Source organism: Hyperolius riggenbachi, chromosome 11, assembly GCF_040937935.1.
Source record: "Hyperolius riggenbachi isolate aHypRig1 chromosome 11, aHypRig1.pri, whole genome shotgun sequence".
NCBI classification, from domain to species: domain Eukaryota; kingdom Metazoa; phylum Chordata; class Amphibia; order Anura; family Hyperoliidae; genus Hyperolius; species Hyperolius riggenbachi.
Window position 1 is genome coordinate 85924194 of NC_090656.1, and position 23290 is coordinate 85947483.

The 23290-nt window shown below is 44.8% G+C and overlaps 2 protein-coding genes across 3 annotated transcripts in view; one reads left to right on the forward strand and one right to left on the reverse strand.

Moving 5' to 3' along the window:
• The window catches only part of LOC137538372 (phosphofurin acidic cluster sorting protein 1-like), a 113606-nt gene extending 97942 nt beyond the window's left edge, over positions 1–15664 (reverse strand). The window contains exon 1 of one of the 2 annotated variants that reach the window (XM_068260494.1): positions 15359–15664. In XM_068260494.1, coding sequence (XP_068116595.1) covers positions 15359–15540 — 182 coding nt within the window. In that variant the 5' untranslated portion in view covers positions 15541–15664. The remainder of the gene's footprint in view (positions 1–15358) is intronic. The other variant, XM_068260493.1, reaches the window with a different exon arrangement.
• The window catches only part of LOC137538373 (dispanin subfamily A member 2b-like), a 73655-nt gene continuing 65826 nt past the window's right edge, over positions 15462–23290 (forward strand). Inside the window, exon 1 of the mRNA XM_068260496.1 lies at positions 15462–15863. The gene's annotated coding sequence lies outside the window, so the exon portion shown is untranslated. The remainder of the gene's footprint in view (positions 15864–23290) is intronic.

Consider the following 23290-nt stretch of genomic DNA (forward strand, 5'->3'; position numbering starts at 1 on the left):
TTCAAAAGTAATGACTGCCTTTGAAAGAGAAGGAAAAATGTCCTCAGCAAAGCACAGTTGTGGCCGAAAGTCGAAGTTGTCTATGAGAGACCGTCGGACTCTAAATCGAATTGTTAGAAAAGCTTGCAAGACCACGGCTCCTAAAATCACTTCAGAGCTGAATGAACACCTACAGAACCCAGTTTCCACAAAAACTGTTCGTCGGGAGCTGCACAAATCTGGATTCCACGGAAGAACTGCAATTAGAAAACCTCTGCTCTCATAGACAAATGTTTCAAAGCGTTTAGAGTGGTGTAGAAACCACTTCCACTCCCTCAAGCAGTGGAAAAATGATTTTCTCTGTTGAATCGTCGCTTATCTTATTTCCGACATCCGGCCGAGTGTGCGCTTGGAGACAGCCGAAAGAAGCATTTCATCCAGACTGTCTTCTCCCAACCGTAAAACATGGCCGAGGTTCTGTGATGATCTGGGGTGTCATTTCTTGGAAATCCGCCGAGCCAAAGATTTCCCATCATGGAAGAATTAACAGCCGAGATTTTTTAGGAATTTTGGGCGACCAAGTTCATCCTATAGTTCAAGAACTGTTTCCGGAGGGGAAAGCCATCTTTCAAGATGATAATGCCCAAATCCATATGGCTAGAATTGTTAAAGAATGGCACGAGGAACATTCTAATGAAGTTGAGCATCTCATCTGACCACCACAATCTCCAGATCTCAACATTATTGAGCATTTATGGTCATTTTTAGAGATTCAAGTAATTAGTGGATTTCCTCCGCCATCGACTCTAAAAGAACTGGAGGGTGTTTTAACTGAAAAATGGGATAAAATTCCTTTGGAAACAATTCATAATTTGTATGAATCAATACCTCGGAGAACTGAGGCTGTAATTGCGGCAAAAGGTGGACCTACACCATATTAAAATAGATTTTGTTGATTTTCAAGGTGTTTCCATTATTTTGTCCAACCCCTGTATGACATACAAGTAGTCACTTTACTGGACTTCTAACCAGCCACAAACTGCTGCTGCAAAGATGTTGCAGCAGTAACAATACACCAAGCCTTTGTAGCTACACATTGCTGGTGGGTGTGACAGTTAGTAGTCCTTCCACTGAATTAGATCAGAAGCTACTGCAGCTGGAGATATAGCTTCAACAAATCTCTAATTGGAAAACATAACTCTAAAGCTATGTACACACTTCCCAGGTCTGACATCATCCATGATCCTAAGGGCGAAAGTTAGAGGAACGAGAGCTGTGCAGACACAAAAATGAGCATGTTCCCTGCAATAACCGCACCACTCCATGTAAATCAATATAAATTCATCTTTATTCAAAAAAGGAAGGCAGCCTTGGATTGTTGAGCGGCAAATCGCGACGGTAAGACGCCCATACGGGGGGGGGGGGGTGAAGGGGTATGCCCTGACGTTGACACCTTCATATTTCCTCTTTGTGGGTAGCCTCTATTTTGCCGGTGTACGTTTATACCACCCTATGCACTTTACTAGCACTGTCACTTTTACTGCTGTACTTTTTTGCCCTAATGGGACTTTGCACTTTAGCTCACTATCTGGTGATGCCAGACTTTTTCACTAATCATCTCCTCATCATTTTGCACATGTTGGTTTGTTGACACTAACTTGATGTTACCCACATTGCATTGTTGATTTCTATATGTTTCATGATTAATTTTATTAACACATTTTTGTGGACTTATTGTATCAATTTATGTATATTCTTAGGTGTTATCGATCCATTTTTACACTGTACCCTTCATTAATTCATATATTATGTGATATTTCTATTCTATTGGCATACAGTTGTCAGTTACCCGGTTCCCCGGTGTCTACCCCCCCCCCCCCCCCCATGGCTTTTGTTTTTAGTGTTTTTATCATATTGCTTTTTTGAATAAAGATGATTTTATATTGATTTACATGGAGTGGTGCGGTTATTGCAGGGAACATCTTTTCTTGTTTGTGGTATATACTGTATTCAGTTCCCTTCTGCACACCCATTTACTACCCCTCACTTCTAAGGGTTTGGTTGATGGTGCTTACCCATTTTTTGTGGTTCATATTACAAAAATGAGCATATCTATGGAAAGGGAAAGAGGGACAACATGAGGCAAATGAGCACAAGGGGGGGGGGGGGGGGTATTTTTCCTCTACACAGATTACTTGACAAAATCATAGGGAAGGCATATATACACACATACACGACCCAGATTGCCACAGTTGTGTTTTATCTAGTGTGCACCAAGCCTAGGAGAAAAGGTCAACAGGAATCTAATGAATTATCCTATCAAAAATTGAACATAACTGTTGTGTACATTACTTTTCTATCAGGATTTTTCCACTGATTATTAATGTTTTTCGTAGTTAAATGAGCAGGGAAGACCATAGGTTGTTCCCCTTCCATGCCTGCATAAAGCTCATGTGTTGATACAGACTGGGGTTTGTCCGTTTTTAAATCTAATGAATTGTAAATTGCTTTTAATAGTTCCTCTGTTTCACTAGCAGCAAATATAAATCTTCACAGTTTATCCGGCTCCTTTTCAGGACCATCTTCCTCCTCAGACTCATAATCAGATATATCCTCTTCTATCTCTCAGAATCAGAGATAGTACTGGTCTATTAGTTTTAGACGTAGCTTTTTTGTGAACGTAATCCATCTCAAAGGATACATTACTAATCCCATTCTCTGTTACATTGGCAGGTATCATTAGTCACAGGAGAAGTAGCAATAGATACAGCAGGTGCCATAATATTTGCTGCAACTGTAGTTGGTATTGAGGTTTAACCACTTCAGGATCACAGGTTTTCTCGCTTTCAGGACCAGAGCAATTTCATTCGCCAATAAATGTATTGCTATTTTTTGCGGGACAAACTAGGCTTTCTCTGGGCAGTACTTTTTGCTAACCATTATTTTATTTATATGTAATTTGCAAGGAAGAAGTAGAAAAAAAAAAAAAACACATTCTCAGCTTTCAGCCATTGTAGTTTAAAAATAAAATGTGCTATTGATGATGAAAGACATTTGCTCATTTGTCCCGGTTATTACAACGTTTAAATTGTGTCCCTAGTACAATGCATGGCAATAATATTTTATTTGGAAATAAAAGTGTCTATTTTTCCATGTAGTGTTTCTTATATTCTAATAATAATTCCAAGACTTTAATTACAAAGTCCACAGTAATGACATACATATTAAAAAATTCTATGTATATATTTTGTTTTAAAGGGTGTAATTTTTTGTATTTATTTTTTTAAGTGTTTTGTTTTGGTATCTATGGTGTAGGGGAGGAAGAGGTTAAAAATAAAAACTATTTAACTATCATATGGATTCGTGTTTAGTGTGCATTTGGACTTATTTTTACTTTTTGGCCACAAGATGGCACTAGACTGTGTTCTGTGTTGAGTAAATCTAACACCGAACCAATGTTTACATACTGTTTCTGTCGGATTTTTTTCTGAGCAACACTGCAGGAAGCTGTAAGTCATAGGAGACTCTGTGATTGGGATGGAAACAGCAGTTATCCATTTCCTGATCACGGAGGGACAGGATTGCGGACAGGAGAAATGCGGCGATCGCAAGTGGTGTTGGTAAACAGTACGCTTATCTACTCCCCTGCAGGGGCGTAGATAAGCGTAGCAGAGTTCCTGAAGTGGTTAAAGTACCACTATCGCGGGGGGGGGGGGGGAATAGCAAAAATTTTAAATACATGTAAACACATATATAGAGGATGTATGTTTCTTCCTGAGTAAAATAAGCCATAAATTACTTTTGTCCCATGTTGCTGTCACTTACAGTAGGTAGTAGGAATCTGACAGGTTTTCGACTAGTCCATCTCCTCAGAGGATTCTCAGGGTTTTGTTTACTTTCATAAGCACTTAGTGAATGGCAGTTGCTCTGTCCAACTGCCAAAAAAGTGTGAAGTGAGCAGGGAGGCTGGCCAGCATCTTTGCATAAATCCTTTTCAGAGAATGCCTTTATATAGAATAAGAGCCTTGCTGAAAATCCCCCATAAAGAGATGGACTAGTCCAAAATCTGATGGTTCTGTCAGATTTCTACTACGTTTTTCACGCATTTTAAATTTTAAATTTTTTTTTGCAATAGTTAAGTTTAAGGTACAACGATAATCACTGAAGCCTGTGTTACTGAAATTACCATTGCTTCTCTAAATGCTTTAATAGATTCCACAATTTCATTCCTCATTGCATTCATCAGATATTTATAAGATGTAGCAGACTCTTGATTAAGTACTCTGATAGTGCATGGTTGACAAAGTTTTAACCCAACCCTGAGGGAATGTAATGTTGCACGAGGGACAACGCCCGCCTAGACCTGGGCTTAGAGTTTCAGAAGTTTCTGCAGTATTGCTCTGAAACAAAACAAAAAAAAAACACAATAAGCCACCTTAAAGAGGAACTCCAGTGAAAATAATTTAATATAAAAAGGTGCTTAATTTTTACAATTATTATGTATACATGATTTAGTCAGAGTTTGCTCATTGTAAAATCTTTCCTCTCCCAGATTCACATTCTGACATGTATTACATGGTGACATTGTTACTGTGGGCAGATTATGTAGCTGTTCTGGCTTTAACAGACAGCTATAAACAGCCATTTCCTGTGTGTGTCATTGTTACATTGTGGCAGTTTGCCCAGAGTACCGTACGGTACCAGAGCCTCTTGTGGGAGGGGTTTCAGCACAAAATCAGTCATACAGCGCCCCCTGATGGTCTGTTTGTGAAAATCATTATATTTTTCATGTAAAAGTGGGTATCAGCTACTGATTGGGATAAAGTTCAATTCTTGGTCGGAGTTTCTCTTTAAGGCCCGTAAAAATACACCATTCCCTGTTTGCTATATATCAAACACACTCCAGGCAAAATAGTGATAATACCAAGGCATCAGCCGATAACCGGCTGATTGAACAGCCCAGCAGCAAAAATGTTTACAGGCATCTCACCGTTCCCAGGTCCTAAATGGCATAGTGTCCCTGCTTCTCCACCTGCCTGTTCTCAGGCTTGGCCTCTGCCTAGCCTCCAAACTGTTGCCCTCCTTTGTGGCGTTCCATCTCTCACACATTCGCAGAGCGTGTTATTGAGACGCCAAGCCGCCATGGCTCTTCAAATTAGCGGACCGGGAGCAACGTCAAGAAGGCACTGGAAAAGTCTGTGCCGCTATTTTTGATGTGGGAAGCCTATAGCCACCAGCCTCTGCCTACACTCTGCCTCCCAGTGTACACTATCTGCGCCAAAAGCCTCTGTCACAAGAGTCCTCGTCACAGCCATCTCCCTACAGCAATATCTCAGCTCTGCCTACATTTGAGAGAAGTAAGCCACCAGCCAACATCAGAAACCTCTTAGAGCACTATTTCACTCCAGTAGCTTGCCAACAGCCCTTAGCCACCCAGGCTCTCCAGAACACTTCACAGAGAGACTTGCTCCAAGGAACAGGAAACCTCCATACTGCCGGACAACTGGCATTGGTTTAAATTTATATAGAGAGACTATTGGATGTTTCCCGTTTCTCGGGAGGAGTACAGTCTCATAGTATACCTTTCCTGGAAGGTTACTGGGGGGGGGGGGGGGGGGGGGGAAGGGTGTACTTTACTTTTCTAATGTTTGTACCTGTGCATTACATATGATCCCAATTTGCCAAATTAATAAAAGCATCAATTTCCTTTTTACCCAAAACAGTTGAATGTGGCAAGCATTTCATAACCAGTATACAAGATGCTGGTTGAGGGACCTAACTGCAATGACACACAAGAGACACTCAATTCTCAATCACACTCAACTCAATGACACAAGACACCCATCTTCTCCAGTACATCTTCACTGACTTTTCCTGTATGGTATGAGACTTCCCTTCCCCGACCAGTTGTGTCAGTAGGCATATAAATACAAAGTCCAGGAATAATCAACCTTTACAGTAAATTTAGCATCCACAGTCCCAAAGAAAAGAAATCCAATTCCAGGCACAAGTTCTCATTTGTTTTGGATAGTGCTGTACGGGATTCTTATTAGTTTCATGTATTCCCATTGGGTACTTCACATAATTTCCTGCCCAAAGAGGAAGTTGGATATCTTTTCAAGAAAAGAACAAGTAAAACAGTCTTGTAAAAAGGGAAAATACTGTTTTTATATCAGCACCTCCCTTCCTGCCTCTGGGATGACCAGTTATACTCCACAAAACTCCATGGAGGTCTCAGAGATACCAGGGACTAAAATGGTTCCTAATATTGGGCTTAAAAGCACATCTGAACTGAGAGGATAGGGAAGGTTGAAATATGCATTTCCTTTTAACCACCCTGGCGTTCTGATTAAATCGCCAGGGTGGCTGCGGGAGGGTTTTTTTTTAATTAAAAAAAAACTATTTCATGCAGCCAACTGAAAGTTGGCTGCATGAAAGCCCACTAGAGGGCGCTCCGGAGGCGATCTTCCGATCGCCTCCGGCGCCCAGAATAAACAAGGAAGGCCGCAATGAGCGGCCTTCCTTGTTTTGCTTATATCGTCGCCATAGCGACGAGCGGAGTGACGTCATCGACGTCAGCCGACGTCCTGACGTCAGCCGCCTCCGATCCAGCCCTTAGCGCTGGCCGGAACTTTTTGTTCCGGCTACGCTGGGCTCAGGCGGCTGGGGGGACCCTCTTTCGCCGCTGCTCGCGGCGGATCGCCGCAGAGCGGCGGCGATCAGGCAGCACACGCGGCTGGCAAAGTGCCGGCTGCGTGTGCTGCTTTTTATTTGACTAAAATCGGCCCAGCAGGGCCTGAGCGGCAGCCTCTGGCGGTGTTGGACGAGCTGAGCTCGTCCAGACCGCTCAGCAGGTTAAACAATGCAAATTGCCTGGCTATGCTGCTGGACATATGCGTTAAATAAATAATTTTAGCCAGACCCTGAACAAGCATGAAGATCAGATGTTTCTGACTGGATTAGATGCATGCTTGTTTCAGGTCTGTGACTGAGACACTACTGCAGCCAAAGAGATCAGCAGGACTGCCAGGCAACTGGTATTGTTTAAAAGGAAATATAGATGGCAATTTTCATATCCCGCTCACTTCAGGTTTCCTTTACAGTCATGCTTATAACTAGAAAACGAAAAGTGCACAACCCTGTAGAGGTCAATGATACATTTATTAACCACTTCACAACGGAGGGGTTTCACCCCTGAAGCACCAGCGCGATTTGTACTTTGCAGCGCTGCTTCCATTAATTTTTTTCAGTGATATGATTGGTTATTGGGGACTGGGGTCCCCATAACCAATCATTGCACTGCAGAGCGGGGGTGTGTGTGTGCGTGCGTGCGTGCGTGCGGGTTGCGGGGGCGCGCGCTGCACGTTTGTTTACATCTCATTGTTATCAATGGAGACTGCTTCTGTTTGAAGCAGTCTCCATTGTGTCCGCAATCGGCGCATCTAATTGGATTTAGGAACGCTTGTTCCTAACATCCAATTAGTCACCTGCTGTGCTGGCTGGCTGGAGTGTGCGCGCGAGGTCCCCGCCCACTCCCAGCCAGTAAACAAACAAGTGCGCCTTTCTCCGTCCCTGGGGGTGAAGCTGTGCGCAGAGGGACGGAGAAATTTAGCACTGGGGGGGTGAAGTGGTTAAAAGATGTTAAAAAACGGACCTGAACTCAGAATTTCCTCTCTGCTCAAAAAGATAAGCAACAGCATAATCTTTAACCTGCCTGGCGTTCTATTAAGATCGCCAGGCTGGCAACCGGACGGTTTTTTTTTTATAAAAAAAAAAAAACTATTTCATGCAGCCAACTGAAAGATGGCTGCATGAAAGCCCACTAGAGGGCGCTCCTAATCCGCACTTTAGAAGTAACAATCATCGCGGCCCTTCTTGTTTTGCTTTCCTCGTCGCCATGGCGACGAGCGGAGTGACGTCATGGACGTCAGCCGACGTCCTGACGTCAGCCGCCTCCGATCCAGCCCTTAGCGCTGGCCGGAACTGTTTGGTCCGGCTGCGCTGGGCTCGGGCGGCTGGGGAGACCCCCTTTCGCCGCTGCGGCGGCGATCAGGTAGCACACGCGGCTGGCAAAGTGCCGGCTGCGTGTGCTCCTTTTTATTTCTTTGAAATCGGCCCAGCAGGGCCTGAGCGGCACCCTCCGGCGTCTCTGGACGAGCTCAGCTCGTCCAGAACGCTCGGGAGGTTAAAGAAAAACATTTTTGTTACAGTTGATACAAATCATGCTGCACAGTTTCTACTTCATGTAAGCAGACATATTGTTAACATCCTGTGCTTTCAAATGAGCTTATCTGCCATGGCATTTAGGTGGCACATGGGGAGTGATAAAATTACAATTTGAGATTAGACACAAATAAGGGTGAATTAGACATGCTAAACTCTCTAAATACATACAGGGTGCATTTCTTTATTTTTCCTTCTGTCCTGTGCAAGAGTTCAGGTCCACTTTAAAGCACTAATAGAGGAATAGAGAACAAAGTGTCATAGCCTCTCAGAAGCATGACCTCCTTGCACACAAATGCCATAGCTAGCAGCATGGTGACCTGCACTGGGTGGCTCAGAGGAAATCAAAGCAAGCTTAGCATCTTTCCAAAGGGAATCTTGTACATATAATAAGATAAGATACAGCTGGAGGAAATTCCCCTGAATTGTTTATTCAAAAAGCAATAGAGAGAGTTAGAAAGCACAGCATAGCCTTGGGTACAGCAGGATCTAGTGAATTACATGCCATAGAAGGCGGTTCAAGTTCTGCCAAGCCACACTGACGGCTGCACTGTGCCATTTCCAGGACTATAGTTACACCTTCATGTACAAAAGCCAAAACCATACAAGGACCTAAAGGACCTGTTCATACAAAGCATTAAAACGGGGAGGATTTTTTTGTGCTAGTTTATCACATTTTTATTAACATTACTGCTTTCTCATACTTATAAAGTGGTGATAAGAAGGGGGAAGACAGATGACAGCCACCACTTTAACAAGAGACATTCTGGTAGAAAACAGGCATATAAATATATGGAAAAGAAAAAACAAAAGCAGTAAGAATATACGTATGTATTTGTGTAAAAATTTACTGGTGCCCCCTCCTTGCTCCTACCTGACTTCCTCCTGTGGCTGCTATTATATCGAACCAAGCAGCATATGATGTTCATAGAACACTCATACAGGAAGACCGCTTTGCAAACCCAACCATTCAGATAATGTAAAAGAAAAAAAAAATCAATAATGCAAAAGGTTTATGTATAGAGAATACATCTGCCACACATTTAAAAAAAAAAACAACAAAAAAAAAAAACATAAGAGTCTGAACTAGAATTTTAAAGGGTACCTGAGGAGAATAAATGAAAAGTTTAATACATACCTGAAGGGTTCCTCCAGCCCCCTTCAGGCTGATCAGTCCCTCACTGTCCTCCTCACCCAACTGGATCCTCCGCTAGAAGGCCCAGTATCTTTGCCAGCTGGATCAGGCACAATCTTGCCATGCGCGCTCCCCATCGCGCTAACGCAGAACTCTCCCGGTGGCGGGAGCGCTATGGGGCACGCAGCCGAGCATGTGCAGTACGCCTTGACTTGCGAAGATACCAGGCCGCCTAGCAGAGGATTCAGGCGGTGGAGGAGGATGGCAAGTGACCGATCAGTCTGAAGGGGGCTGGAGGAAGCCCCAGGTATGTATAAAACCGTGTTTTTTCTTCTTCATCTCAGGTTTACTTCAAGGCTGCTTTGCACATTAGTGCAGCCTGTAACGCAGCCCACCGCACAGCAATGAAAAATCAATGGGCTGTTCAGTGCCCACGTCGCGTTACATTGTAACACAGCACGTTCAAACAAAGTGCTGCATGCTGTGCGTTATACGCGGCTAAGCCGCCTTAGACTGTTTGCACATGCTCAGTAATGTTGGAGGAGGAGGTCTCCCCTCTTCCTCCACGGCCAGCCACACGGCTAATTAATATTCACTGCACTCAGTGACGTGCAGTGTTTACTTCCTGGAGCGGCCGCTCTGTGCGGCGATTGGCCGGCGGGACCACGTGATGTGGATCACGTGGTCTCCGCATCCCACAGCATAAAAAAGGCGCACCAAGAGCTGCATAACGCGGCTCTTGGTAGCGTCCTCCTACAACACCACCAGGCGTTGCGTTAGAGGCACGTTATGCGGCCTATAACGTCCCCTAAAACACAACGTCCTGGTGGGAAAGAGGCCTTAGTCTAAGGATTGGGGCACATCTGCAGAATACACAGGCATACAATTACTTTCCTGAGGTTCAAAATTTCAGTTCCAAATGGAATACTTAAAAAGGATACTAAATCGACAACCATGAGAATTTGCCTCATTCAATTTTGGATTTCGCTGACTTTAATGATTTAAAAAAAAATGCTTGTAGATAGGGATGATCAACGTGATAAAAATCATTTTTAATAGCATTACATTTTCATGTAAATTATATGCAGCTTGAAATTGGACCAATCAGAGTAACATCCTGTCAATTTTTATTGGTCCAAGTTCAACCTGCATAACATTTACAAGAAATTTGAATGCAATTATTAGTCATTGATCATCCCAATGCACACAGAAGTTACATGAGAAACCGCCTTCATCTCCAATGGGAACCAAGACTGCTTTGGCAGTGCCACCAAAGTAGTCCAGCGCAAACCCCTCCCTATACACAAATGCAGAATTTATGCATGGTGAGGCCTTTCCTCCACTAAAGAATTAAATAGTTGGAGAGAGATACCAAACTATATATTTGTAGTAAGTAAAAACCACAAGGCACCAATTCAAAAACTTGAATGGTAGACACCACACTCCAACCAGAGGCATACATACAATGCATGGGACCCCATAGTAAAATTCTGCTATAACAATGACACTTTTCCCTCCTGCTGTATACAAGTGGACCCAGCAACAGGCAGTCATATTCAAAGCATACACAACATAGATACAGGTGTATGGTTACCCTTCCCCAAATGAAGAGTCCATGGGAAAGTTAGATGACCTCTTGCCTCCCAATTGTGCAGAAATTGTGTGCACATACATTTCAATAGAAACAACCCAATTAGTTTTCAATTCTATATATGTAACCAGAATAAGTAATCCGTATTTTGTCTCATCCACAGCCTCCACTACGCTCACATCCTTGCTTTGTGTTATATTACAATCTTTCTCCAAATCACATTTAGATGACCTCCCACTAGCTACTCCCTCTGGACGTCCTTTTAAAAAACACATTCAGGCCTGAAACCCACTATGAATCGCTGCAGCGCATTAAATTCACCGCAGAGCTGTGCGCAGATTCATAGTGCAATTGCGTTTCCCAGCACTTGGAAGCTCTATACAGTAAACTGTACAGTGCTTTTGATTTGCAATTTTTGTTTTTATTTAAATAAACTATATTATACTTACCGGGTGCCTGATGTCTGGCTTCTGTCTGTAGCCCCACCCACTAAAGGAAGAGGTCTTAGGTGCTTCACTAGGAACAATCAGAGAAGTGCCTGTGACCTCTTCGTTTGGGGGGCGGGGCTGCGGACGGAAGCAGGAAACAAGGCTTTGTCGCTAATCATATCAGGGCCGTGCAGCTCATCTTCTTGCAGCATGGCCGGGCAGTAGCCACGCAAGCAGGCCCACGCATACGCAGTAAGCCGGAGCTCCTTGCTACTACGCAGCCATGCTCGTCTGTCTACTGTGAGACCACGCTGCAAAGCGGAAAGGAGCGTGGCCCAGATATGGAATGGAGCCACGCTCAGCGACAGGGGACATCTAAGTAGCGAGGGAAGCCTCAATAGGATCCTGAGGCTTCCCTATCTTCAGGTGAGTATCTCATTTTGATCCCAAGCTTAGGCTCAAGACCACTATAAATAGTAATCACTCGACCCCCCCAAAGCACTGCAAAATCTATTTTCAAAGCGATTTTGCAGCACTTATATACTTAGCATTGAGCACAAGCAAGCCCATAATTCTCTATGTCCTGCAATTGCGATTACTCCTAACCACAATCACACTAGTGAGTTCCCCACAACACACTTCCATTGGCAAAGCGTTTTTGAGAATCGTCAGCAATCCCAAAGTGCTACTAAAATCGCCGTAGTGGGTTCCAGCCCTTTCAGTGTACCCTTAAACGCACCTTTTCAGGCAAGTATATAGCGTAACCTTATTTCAAGTAGAAGTCACTGACCACACACTGTTGCTTGCTGGATCTAACACAGGAACTCAACACTGAGCTAAGGATGCAATGTTTTTATTTATTTTTTATTCAGATGGACTTTAACAAATTGATTTTTCCCCACTTAAAGGGAACCTTAACTGAACGGGGGGTAAAGAGTTCCACTTACCTGGGGCTATTACCAGCCCCCTGCAGCAGTCCTGTGCCCTCGGCGCCGCTCTGGAATCCTCTGGTCCCCCGCTGTCACTTAGTTTCGTTTTTGACGACTCACCAGTCGCCGGCCGCCATGCGTATTATTGGACGCATTCACCAATGCAATTAGCGCTATTGCGGACCGCAACGCGTAAAAAAATACGCATTGCCGCATATCTACGCCTGCGGAATGCGACAACGCGTATTTTTGTACGCGTTGCAGTCCGCAATAGCGCTAATTGCATTGGTAAATGCGTCCAATAATACGCACGGCGGCCGACGACTGGTGAGTCGTCAAAAACGAAACTAAGTGACAGCGGGGGACCAGAGGATTCCAGAGCGGCGCCGAGGGCACAGGACTGCTGCAGGGGGCTGGTAATAGCCCCAGGTAAGTGGAACTCTTTACCCCCCGTTCAGTTAAGGTTCCCTTTAAGTGTACTAGTGTTTGGCTCTAACAATAAACATTTTTAATAGAAGAAACACTGGGGAAAAAAAAACCCCACACACCTCACATGGTTTAGGGCTCGTTTCCACTATTGCGTTGCGAAATCGCTGCGGCAAAATTCGCATGCAGATGCAAATTTTGCATGCGTGTGCATGCGAATTTTCGTGCGAATTCGCATGCGAATTCGCACGGATGATGATGCATGCGAATTTAACCATGGCAATGCCGGTGTGCTTTTCCATTGATTGCATGCGAATTCGCATGAAAATTCGCATACCAAAACAGCATGCGAATTTCCTATTAAATACATTAGCGGCGATTCGCATGCGTTCCACTCTCAGGCGAATTCGTTGGCTCTTTTGTGCGTTTTTTCACCGCTGAAAAAACCGCACCTCAACAACGCTACAGTGGAAACAGGCCCATCCACTTGCATTACATGTGCGAATCTGCATGCGTTGGACGCATGCAGATTCGCGATAGTGGAAACGAGCCCTTACTGAATTGCTGACATATTCTTTCCACATTAGGACGCCAATATCACAGATCAAACAATTCACAAGGTCACAATGACATCCTACACAAACAAGAGAAAAATATACTTTTCTGCTCTTTCTCAGGGCTCGTTTCCACGAAAGTGAATCTGCAAGCGGTTTCTGCATGCAGATTCGCATACTTAATAATAGTCAATGGGTCTGTTTCCACTTCTCAGGAAATCTGTGCGGTGGACTGTGCAGAAAAAAAAAATCTGCACAACAGATGCATCAGAATTCGGACACCGCAAGGCTAGTTTGCAATTCACCTGTAATGTAATGAATAGGAAAAAATCTCATGTGTTTTCGCTATGCGAATTTTCCATGCGAATTCGCTTACATTTTCATGCAAAATTAATGTAAAAGCACACAGGCACTGACATGGTTAAAATCGCATACTTACAAAGAGATGCGAATTTTAACGCATTTTCACATGAAACTTTGCATACAAACATGTACGAATTTGCATCTGCATGCCAATTCGTTTTCGCGTTTTCTGCAATGGAATCGCACTAGTGGAAACGGGCTCTCAATCAGTTCTTCTCAGCAGTGGATACATCTTTTTTTCTGCCCATCAATTAATTTTTCTTATCAGCATCTAGCACAATCTTTAAAATTCTTGTGAATAATGAAATCCTTCCTCTACCCCATGCCCTAACATTGGCTCTTCATATCACAACCAGAGCTGTTCTGGGGCAGATTTGAACCCTTATCAGATGGAGATTTTACCAAGAATTCAACACCAGAACATACATATAATAACAAATGCTACCTTAATGCTAGGCAACACACGCCAACTACAATCACGTGACGTACACACAAATAATGGGCCCCATAGTAAGATTTTGAAGGAACGTCCCAAGCAAGGCCCACCAGTACTAGGACACCCCCCTGCCCAGCTATATGAGTGGACTCGGCAACATACAATCATATACAAAAGCTGGACAATGAAGTCTGCAAATACCTAAGATTCATCACTACAACATACTTAATAAACAAAGGTTGTTGATACAAAACATGCATGTCTACATAGCATGTCAAAAACCACCCCTGCTCTCATCCTATCAGTTACCACCTTTAGAAGTGGCTATCTTTCTCCACCATCAATATCTTTGTATGCTTAAAGCAGACCCAAACTCTTGCACAGCACACAATGAAAAGTCTTTATTTCACATATAATTTGGTTAGCATGATCAAAGTTTCAATTAGATCTCACCAACAGCTGTGAATCAAAAGTGAGAGCTCTACCAGGCCTTCTGCTCACAAGTAAACACCGAGGCTTAAAGGGAACTTGAGATTAACAGAAAAAAAAAAAAATCATACATACCTGGGGCTTCCTCCAGCCCCCTTTACCTGATCACTCCCTCTGCGCTGTCCTCAGCCACCTGGCTCTTCCGTAAGGGCTGCCGGTACCTCCCGTTGCTGGAAGCTTTCTGCGCCTGCCCAGTACTACTAGCGAGACGGGGGAAGCACACGCGGCCGCACTGCACATGAGTAGATGGGCCCCAAATGGCTGAAGATACCGGGATCCCTTACATAAGATCCAGGAGGAGGAGGACAGTGCCGAGGGAGCGATCAGGGCGAAGTGGACTGGAGGAAGCCCCAGGTATGTATGATTTTTTTTTTCTCTATTCATCTCATGTACACTTTAAACACTTGCTGTGCTCCCAGGAGTGTGAAATTAAGCTAAAAACTTCTGTTTTCTTGGATTTCCATAAATTGCAATAAATATTTTTCCCTTAAGATTACATGCTGTAGCTAATCTTTTACAATAGAGAGGAAGTTCTCAGTTTACTTCCAGACAAGTAACACTGAAACCCCACCAAAATGCCATGTTGCACAAAACTATGCCAGTACAAAACCAAAACAAGCTACTTCCACCTTCTGCTTCTCAATGCAGTAACAGAATAACATGCTACATTCCTGCCAGTGTCTTTCCCCAGACCTCCAGTTCTGAAGGCGCACACCCCCCTACATAAACACCCACTTTCCACATTATCCCCAAGAGCCCAGACTAGAGGTGACAATTGACATGCATGTGAACACTGACGTCACACCTGGGGACGCAGGCTGCGCTGCCTCTGTCAGACTCCCAGGTCGCATACAAGTTCATGCGGACAGGACCTCCCGCGGCCGGGGCGGGGCTTGTCACCGGCACGTCACCTCCCAGGGCGGTGCTCCCCGGCGCCGCGATGACGGTGGCCCCCAAGGGCCCCGCGGACACGGAGCGCTCGGACATGGCGAAGACACCAGAGGAGACTGAGGTGACGACCAATCACGGCAGGAGGAGGTGCGCGCTTGACGGAAACAAGGCGCAGCCAATCGCTTGTAAATGTCGCCTACAGCACGCGCCTCTTCTCCCTTCCACCTATCAGGCACCAGAGTGATGTTTACGGGCGAGGCTTCCTTCCGTGACGTCATTTGTCTGCGTCCAATCAGCGAGGTTGTTTAGAGACGGATAGGAAAATGCCGCCTTCATGCAGCCGCCTAGAATGGGCGGAGTCGGAACCCTGCGGCGTGAATAATGATGATTGGACTGTGAAATGTAAACCGGGTTACAAGGTTTGGCGTGATCTAATAATACCAGCCATAAACCGGCCTCAGTAATACAGATACATTCATGTGTGCTCTTGGCTTGGCAGTCCCACCTGCTGTTCATACAGACGTGACGCCCTGTAAACTGCTGACGTACTTTATGTTGTATTTGCAGAAATGCACATGTCATTGGTGGCTACTACAACAAATATATTGCATTCATTCTTTTATTTAAGTGTGTAATGCTTATGTGCTGTCTAAATAAGACCCTGATCGACAATGCAATGTACTAGTACCAACTCTGCTTTTGGTCTAAATGAAAATCTTATTACTACCAATGCTTTTACCATTTTGATAAATAGCCTCAGGGCTTATTCACAGTGAGACGAATAATGCAGCTTATTGCACTGCAAAGATAAGCCTATTGGAAGCTCACAGTGCAACGTTAGCATCGCATTGTAACGTGTAGCGTTATGGCAACGGTGTGTTACCTCTAAACGCACTCGGTACCAGGTACAGGAAAGCATATTTTTCATTGCCTGTATGCTTTACTGTACCTACTGTATGCAACAGTAACAGCGTTGATGAGCATTACCACCTTTTTTGCGTTGCATTTTAATGCTGTGTTGTGACTTTAACGTTGCATTACAACGCAACGTCCCACTGTGAATGTAGCCTTAAAGGGAACCAGAGATGGTGACATGAAAAAGATTTTATACATACCTGGGGCTTCCTCCAGCCCCATACGCTCTGATCGATCCCAGGTCGCCGTCCTCCGCTGCCCGCACCTACGAGAACTGGGTCCCGTCACTGTCGTCATCGGAGCCAGCCTATGCAGGAGAAGTGCGCCCTCTGCGTATCTCTCCAGCGGCTGCTGGAGAGATACGCAAACAGCGCACTTCTCTTAGGCCCGGTTCACATTAGCGGTGGCTATCCGGAATCGCCGTGCCGGAGCCGCACCGCATGCGGAACGGACGCAACGGACGCACGGCATAGCAATGTAAGTCTATGCCACCGTTCACATGCGTCCGTTTCGTCCGGACCGGATCCGGACTCCGGCGTCCGTTCCAACATGCGCTATTTTTTGGTCCGGCTCCTCCGGCAGCCGTATCCGGGGCGGAGCCGGACTGCACCATCCGGCCAATACAAATCAATGAGAACCGGATAGCGCACAACACACTGGCTAAAAATCCGGATGTTCTACCCCACTTCCTATGAGGATTGTTGCGGCGATATTGGATCGGGGACACATGGGCAAGCATTTTGGAGTGGAGCAGCACGAGCTGGAGATGTTGGCAGCATGTTGGAGGTGGAGGTGAGTGCTAAACAGCGGAGGGCCTGATTCCACAGGTCCCCCTTCTGCTGACCTCCCAGACCCCAACATTTTTTTTGTTTTTTACGTAACTTTTGCCAAACGGATCCGGATCGCATCCTGATGAACACCTGATGCAACCTGACCGGATCCGGATCGGATCCGGATCAGAACCGTACGGTTCTGATCCGGATCCGGTCAGGTCATCCGGTCCGTTTGGCAGACAATCGCAAGTGTGAACCGGGCCTTACATCTAGACTGGCTCAGACTCACGGAAGAGCGGGGACCCGGTTCTCATAGCTGCGGGCAGCGGAGGACGGCGGCGTGGGATCGATCAGAGCGTATGGGGCTGGAGGAAGCCCCAGGTATGTATAACATCTTTCATGTTCATCTCTGGTTCCTTTGAATGTTTGCACAAAGGCAGTGAGAACCCAAAATAATGGAACAGTAAGGGCTCGTTCCCACTATCGCGAATCTGCATGCGTCCAACGCATGCAGATCCGCACATGTAATGCAAGTGGATGGGCCTGTTTCCACTGTAGCGTTGTTGAGGTGCGTTTTTTTCAGCGGTAAAAAAACGCACAAAAGAGCCAACGATTTCGCCTGCGTCGGGAATCCGTGCGAATCGCCGCTAATGTATTTAATAGTAAAAACGCATGCGTTTGTTACATGCGTTTTTACCCGCGATTTCGCACCTTTTTCAATTTTATTTAGCCCTGGCAGTGTCATGGTTAATTTCGCATGGCACCCTGCCATGCGAAATCGCATGCGAAATCGCGGGTAAAAACGCATGCGGAAACGCATCCGCATGCGTTTTTACAAGCGTCGGAATGCGGCCGAAATCGCGTCGCAACAGTGGGAACGAGCCCTAAGAGAGTGCATTCTCTCACTGTTCCATTATTTTAGGTTCTCACTGGCTTTTTATTTTTTTTTTGCAAACTGGTGCTAGGTTGTTGATGCATCTTGATGTGATACTTCAACTGCACTATGTACTTTATATCATTTGAAGCTGCTAGGGATTATCCTCTTGCAATTATGCACTCAGGGCTGGTGCACACCGAGCGGCTTTTTGGGCGTTTTCAGATCCGCTTGCGGCTGCGGATCTGCTTGGTCAATGTATCTCAATGGGGTGGTGCACACCAGAGCGGCAGGCGTTTTGCAGAAACGAAAAATGCCTGGGTGAGGCATTTTTTGGATTGCGGATGCGTTTCTGCCTCAATGTTAAGTATAGGAAAAACGCAAACCGCTCTGAAAAACGGCACTTCAGAGCGGTTTTGCAGGCGTTTTTGTTACAGAAGCTGTTCAGTAACAGCTTTACTGTAACAATATATGAAATCTACTATACTGAAAACCGCAGCAGCAATCCGCAAAACGCTAGCAAAACGCCTCATAAAAATAAAAAAAAGCGTTTAAAAATCTGCTAGCATTTTGCGGATCTGCTAGCGGGTTTTGGTGTGCACCAGCCCTCATAGAGGATTTCATTTATCAGCTGATGATAACCAATCTTATTATAGTAAGGGTATACCAATTATAGCATTCCCACCGTTTGCATTTTTTTTATATATAAATTGTTACTCCGTTTTCATTATTCATAGTCTGGTGCTGTATCTTGAACATTCTTTTTCTTTGTTTTTATAATAATCCTAACATTTGTGTAGCACTTTTCTCCCGTCGGACTCAAAGCGCTCAAGAGCTGCAGCCACTAAGGGCGCACTTAAGATTCCACCCTGCAGTGTTAGGGAGTCCTGCTTAAGGACTCCTTGCTGAATAGGTACTCACCCTACTTCTCCAAAAAGGGTCGGCACCTCCAGTATCAATAGCTTTTTAAAGCATAGCTCTTTATTGAACACAAAGTTAAAACTAAATGTAAAAATTGAGTGATTAGTGCTCTTGCCTTGCAGCGCTGTGTCCCTGGTTCGAATCCCAGCCAGATCAACATCTGCAAGGAGTTTGTATGCTCTCTCCGTGTCTGTGTGGGTTTCCTCCAGGCACCCTGGTTTCCTCACATCCCAAAAGCATACAGTTAAGTTAATTGGCTTACCCCTAAATTGGCCCTAGACTACGATACATACACTACACCATACCTACATAGACATAAGACTACGGTAGGGATTCGATTGTGAGCCCCTCTGAGGAACAGTTAAATGACAAGACAATATACTCTGCACAGTGCTGCGTAAGATGTCAGCACTATATACGGTAAGTACTAAATAATAATAATGGCCAAGGGCGCCTGTGGACAGTGGCACCGCCAGAGCCCTGAATTACCCTTATGTAGCCCATGCAGCATTGCTGCTATGAGGCACCTGAATTGGGGCGCCTGTACCATGTGACACTACAGCATGTAGTGACGCCAGTACCTACAGCCTGTGCAGTATTACATTGCTGCCATGAGGCACCTGAATTGCTGCCTGGGGTGCCTGTACCATGTGACACTGCAGCATGTAGTGACGCCAGTACCTACAGCCTGTGCAGTATTACATTGCTGCCATGAGGCACCTGAATTGCTGCCTGGGGTGCCTGTACCATGTGACACTGCAGCATGTAGTGACGCCAGTACCTACAGCCTGTGCAGTATTACATTGCTGCTATGACGCACCTGAATTGCCGCCTGGGGTGCCTGTACCATGTGACACTGCAACATGTAGTGACGTCAGTACCTACGGCATGTGCAGCATTACATTGCTGCCATGAGGCACCTGAATTGCTGCCTGGGGTACTTGTACCATGTGACACTGCAGCATGTAGTGACGCCAGTACCTGTGGCATGTGCAGCATTACATTGCTGCTATGAGGTTTTGGCGCCAGTGGTAAGCGCCGTGCACTGAAACCACCTGCTTCGTGAGACGGAGCCTTGACTCTTCAAAGAGACATGTATTGCCTGGTACACACCATGCAATATCCCATCAGAGAGACGTATCAAATCGATTATTTATGACTGGTCCGATCTTTCCGATTGTTTTTCAGATCGATTTGGCATAAAAGTGATTGGAAAATCGATCAGAAAAACAATTGGAAATCAGTTCTGGCCTGTTGGTAATAATCGATTCAACTTGTCTATCTGATGGGAAATTGCATGGTGTGTACCAGGCCTCAGGCTTAGAACAAATAAACAATGACTGCCGTCAGCTACAATTTAGATAAGATGACTTGTTGGGGCATGGAAGTTGATGCTGAATTCTCTATCTCTCTCAGCCTGCCCGCTTGATTGCTTATATGATTTAGGGTGCCCATAAGTTATTCAGTTTTTAGCATTTGCCCAATTAGATCATAATGATTGAACCTGACAGAGACTGATGCCTCACCATGGGCACCCAATCGATCGTTTACATTTTCTGCAGCTGAAACGATTGATCTGGCATGATGGGAAAAAACTTGGTCACAAGGGCTCGATTGGTTGCGCAGCGGTAATGGCGTTTGCTTTTCCAACGACCGACAGACCCCTGACTGTTGTCCCCCAGGTGTATGTGTCTCCTCCCATGTCCATGGTGAGGGTTACAGGCTTACCTGTCATGCTGGTGCAACTCCTCCTGCCTCCAGCATCTTTCTACATTGTCTCCGGGGCACCTGTACCATGTTATTGCGCCCCAGGTACTGACGTCACTACCTGCTGCGGTGTCACATGGTACAGGCGCCCCAGGCAGCAATTCAAAAAGAAGTCGGACACCGGAGAAGGCAAGGAGTTGTGACAGGTGAGCTACACGTTACATGGTGGGAGGGCCTGGCAGGCAAATGGCGGTGGGGCTAAGAGGATTTCCAGCAGATTTTATGCCAAAGTCTATCGGAAATCTGGAGTGGTGTAGCTAGAGACAATGGGGCCCGCTAAAGTCGGCGGCCATTGACTGCAATGTAAAATGCAGAAATTCTGCATTACTGATATGCTGTATGCCGCCAACATTTGAGGTTAATAGCAAAGCCCCCATAGGTGCTAGAAACACCATATTTTCAGGGTATGTTAAGCAGAAGAAGAACAAGAGAAAAAAAAACTTTCAAAAAGACCTTGTAGTTTTCGAGATAATCATTGGTAGCGGAATCGGTAGCGGAAATCGGCAATGGCGGACAGCGTATTTTACAACCATCCCTATTGCTATGCTTTCTGACCTGGCTCACTTACTTGCAAATATTGAAAACATAGCGTACAATGAACATAAAAGTAGAGAAAGTGCTATAACCTATGCAGGAGGCACACAGGTATGAGAAGAGTGAGACAAAGTAGGATGTCAAACACTAGAGAGCTGCCACACACCATGGGGAAGGGGAGGAAGGAGCTGTGGCAGACTCATTTTGCCACACGTGGCCCTCTCACTTATGGCCACACCCACTGTTTTCACCACCCTCATCCAAATGAAAAAAATATTCCCGGGAGAGCAGTGAAGTCCATTGGTGCCTGGAGGAGTTTGTGAACACTACCTAGGTGTCTTGAATCTATTCTTCCCAATCTGCTGTAAAAGCTTTTAGGAACATTTCACACTATACATGTTGTGATAAGATCACAATGCAACAATGGTGAAAAGTTGCATTGCACATTGGAAGAGTGATGCCATGCCATACAGTGACGCATACATCACACGGAATGTATGCTTCACTGCCACTGTAAACGCGCACATTGTTCCAGTAAACTTACAGCATGTGGTGCGTTCCTCTGAAGGAAGCCTCAGCACCGAATTTACCATATGTGATACACATGTGACATGTATGGACTATATGTATTGTATGTATGGATTAGATTGCTGTTCACATCCCATCTGATCTATAAAGTTATGGTTGAGCCCCTGGAGTTACCCTCGAGCTGGAGTTAACTTCAGGCCAGCATAACATGTTTTGTTACATTGCAGTTCCACCTTTATCTTGTCCTAACCGGTTTTATCTGGTTTTTGAAGGCCGAAATCATTGCCTGTGAATGAGGTGTCCACGCTTGGCTGTGTTGTATTGCGCAGAATTGGATATCATAGATTTGTACTGTGACCACGCGCCTACGACAGCAACCGTATATGCGCTTGCGTGTGTTATGGTTTAGGGAGTATAATTGGGTTGGGAAAACGCCTGGACTACCGGACTTTTTGCTGAGACCAACAGACGTGATGGATTGTGTCGCCAGGTGTTTCCCCTACGGAGGATTGACGGAGTCCCCTCTTCCTTGGGTGATGTTGCTATAACACTTGGTAAAGAAAGGTTGATGCATGCTTACTCATAATTACTAACCCTTAAACTATGATTCTGCAAGCCTAAATGATTATTATATTAGGATTGTAGCTCAATAAATATTATTATTGAACCTTTCCTCATGTTTTGCTGAGGGTTTAAAAACCCTTCCAGTGAGTCAAAACACCATATAACTTATTTAATAATTGCATTGTGGTGGGATGGAATTATATTGCAACGGTAGGCAATGGATGAGGTATGTAAGGACCCGTAAGGTGGCCACTAATAGTCCAATCTTTTTCATCCAGTCGTACCATTTCTATGTAATATAAGGGAACTACCTATATTATTCATTCAGTATATTTACTCAGTTTAGTTTTATACTACTAAGAGTTGGTAAAATTGGAAGAAAAAGATTGGATTATTAGTGGCCACCATTAGACTATAACCCTCTATTTCTTAGCAGCTGTACCTTCAAAGGGACTTATTGATTGTCTGTGTCAATTTGTTAACCACTTTAAAGGGACTCCGAACAGTGGAGAAACTATGGAAAGATGCATATCATTTTAAAGCTCTCTTTCTCCTCTTTCCAATGATATATAAACCGCCTTTTAATTTTTGCTATTTTCGCAATTGAAATTGCCGCGGCTGCGATTTCAATCGTGAAAATAGAGAAAACTAAAAGGCATCTTTCCATAGTTACATTGTATTACACAGGGCGACTTTTTCTCAAAGTCAGCAGCTCCATTCAGCAGAAAAAGCCGCCCTGTGTAATACAATGTAACTATGGAAAGATGGATATCATTTAAAGCTCTCTTTCTCCTCTTTCTGACGACCCCTAAATCGTCGTCCTACGCCTTTTAGTTTTCTCTATTTTCGCGATCGAAATCGCGGCCGCAGCAATTTCAATCGTGAAAATAGCGAAAACTAAAAGGCGTAGGGCGGCGGTTTATATATCATTGGAAAGAGGAGAAAGAGAGATTTAAAATGATATGCATCT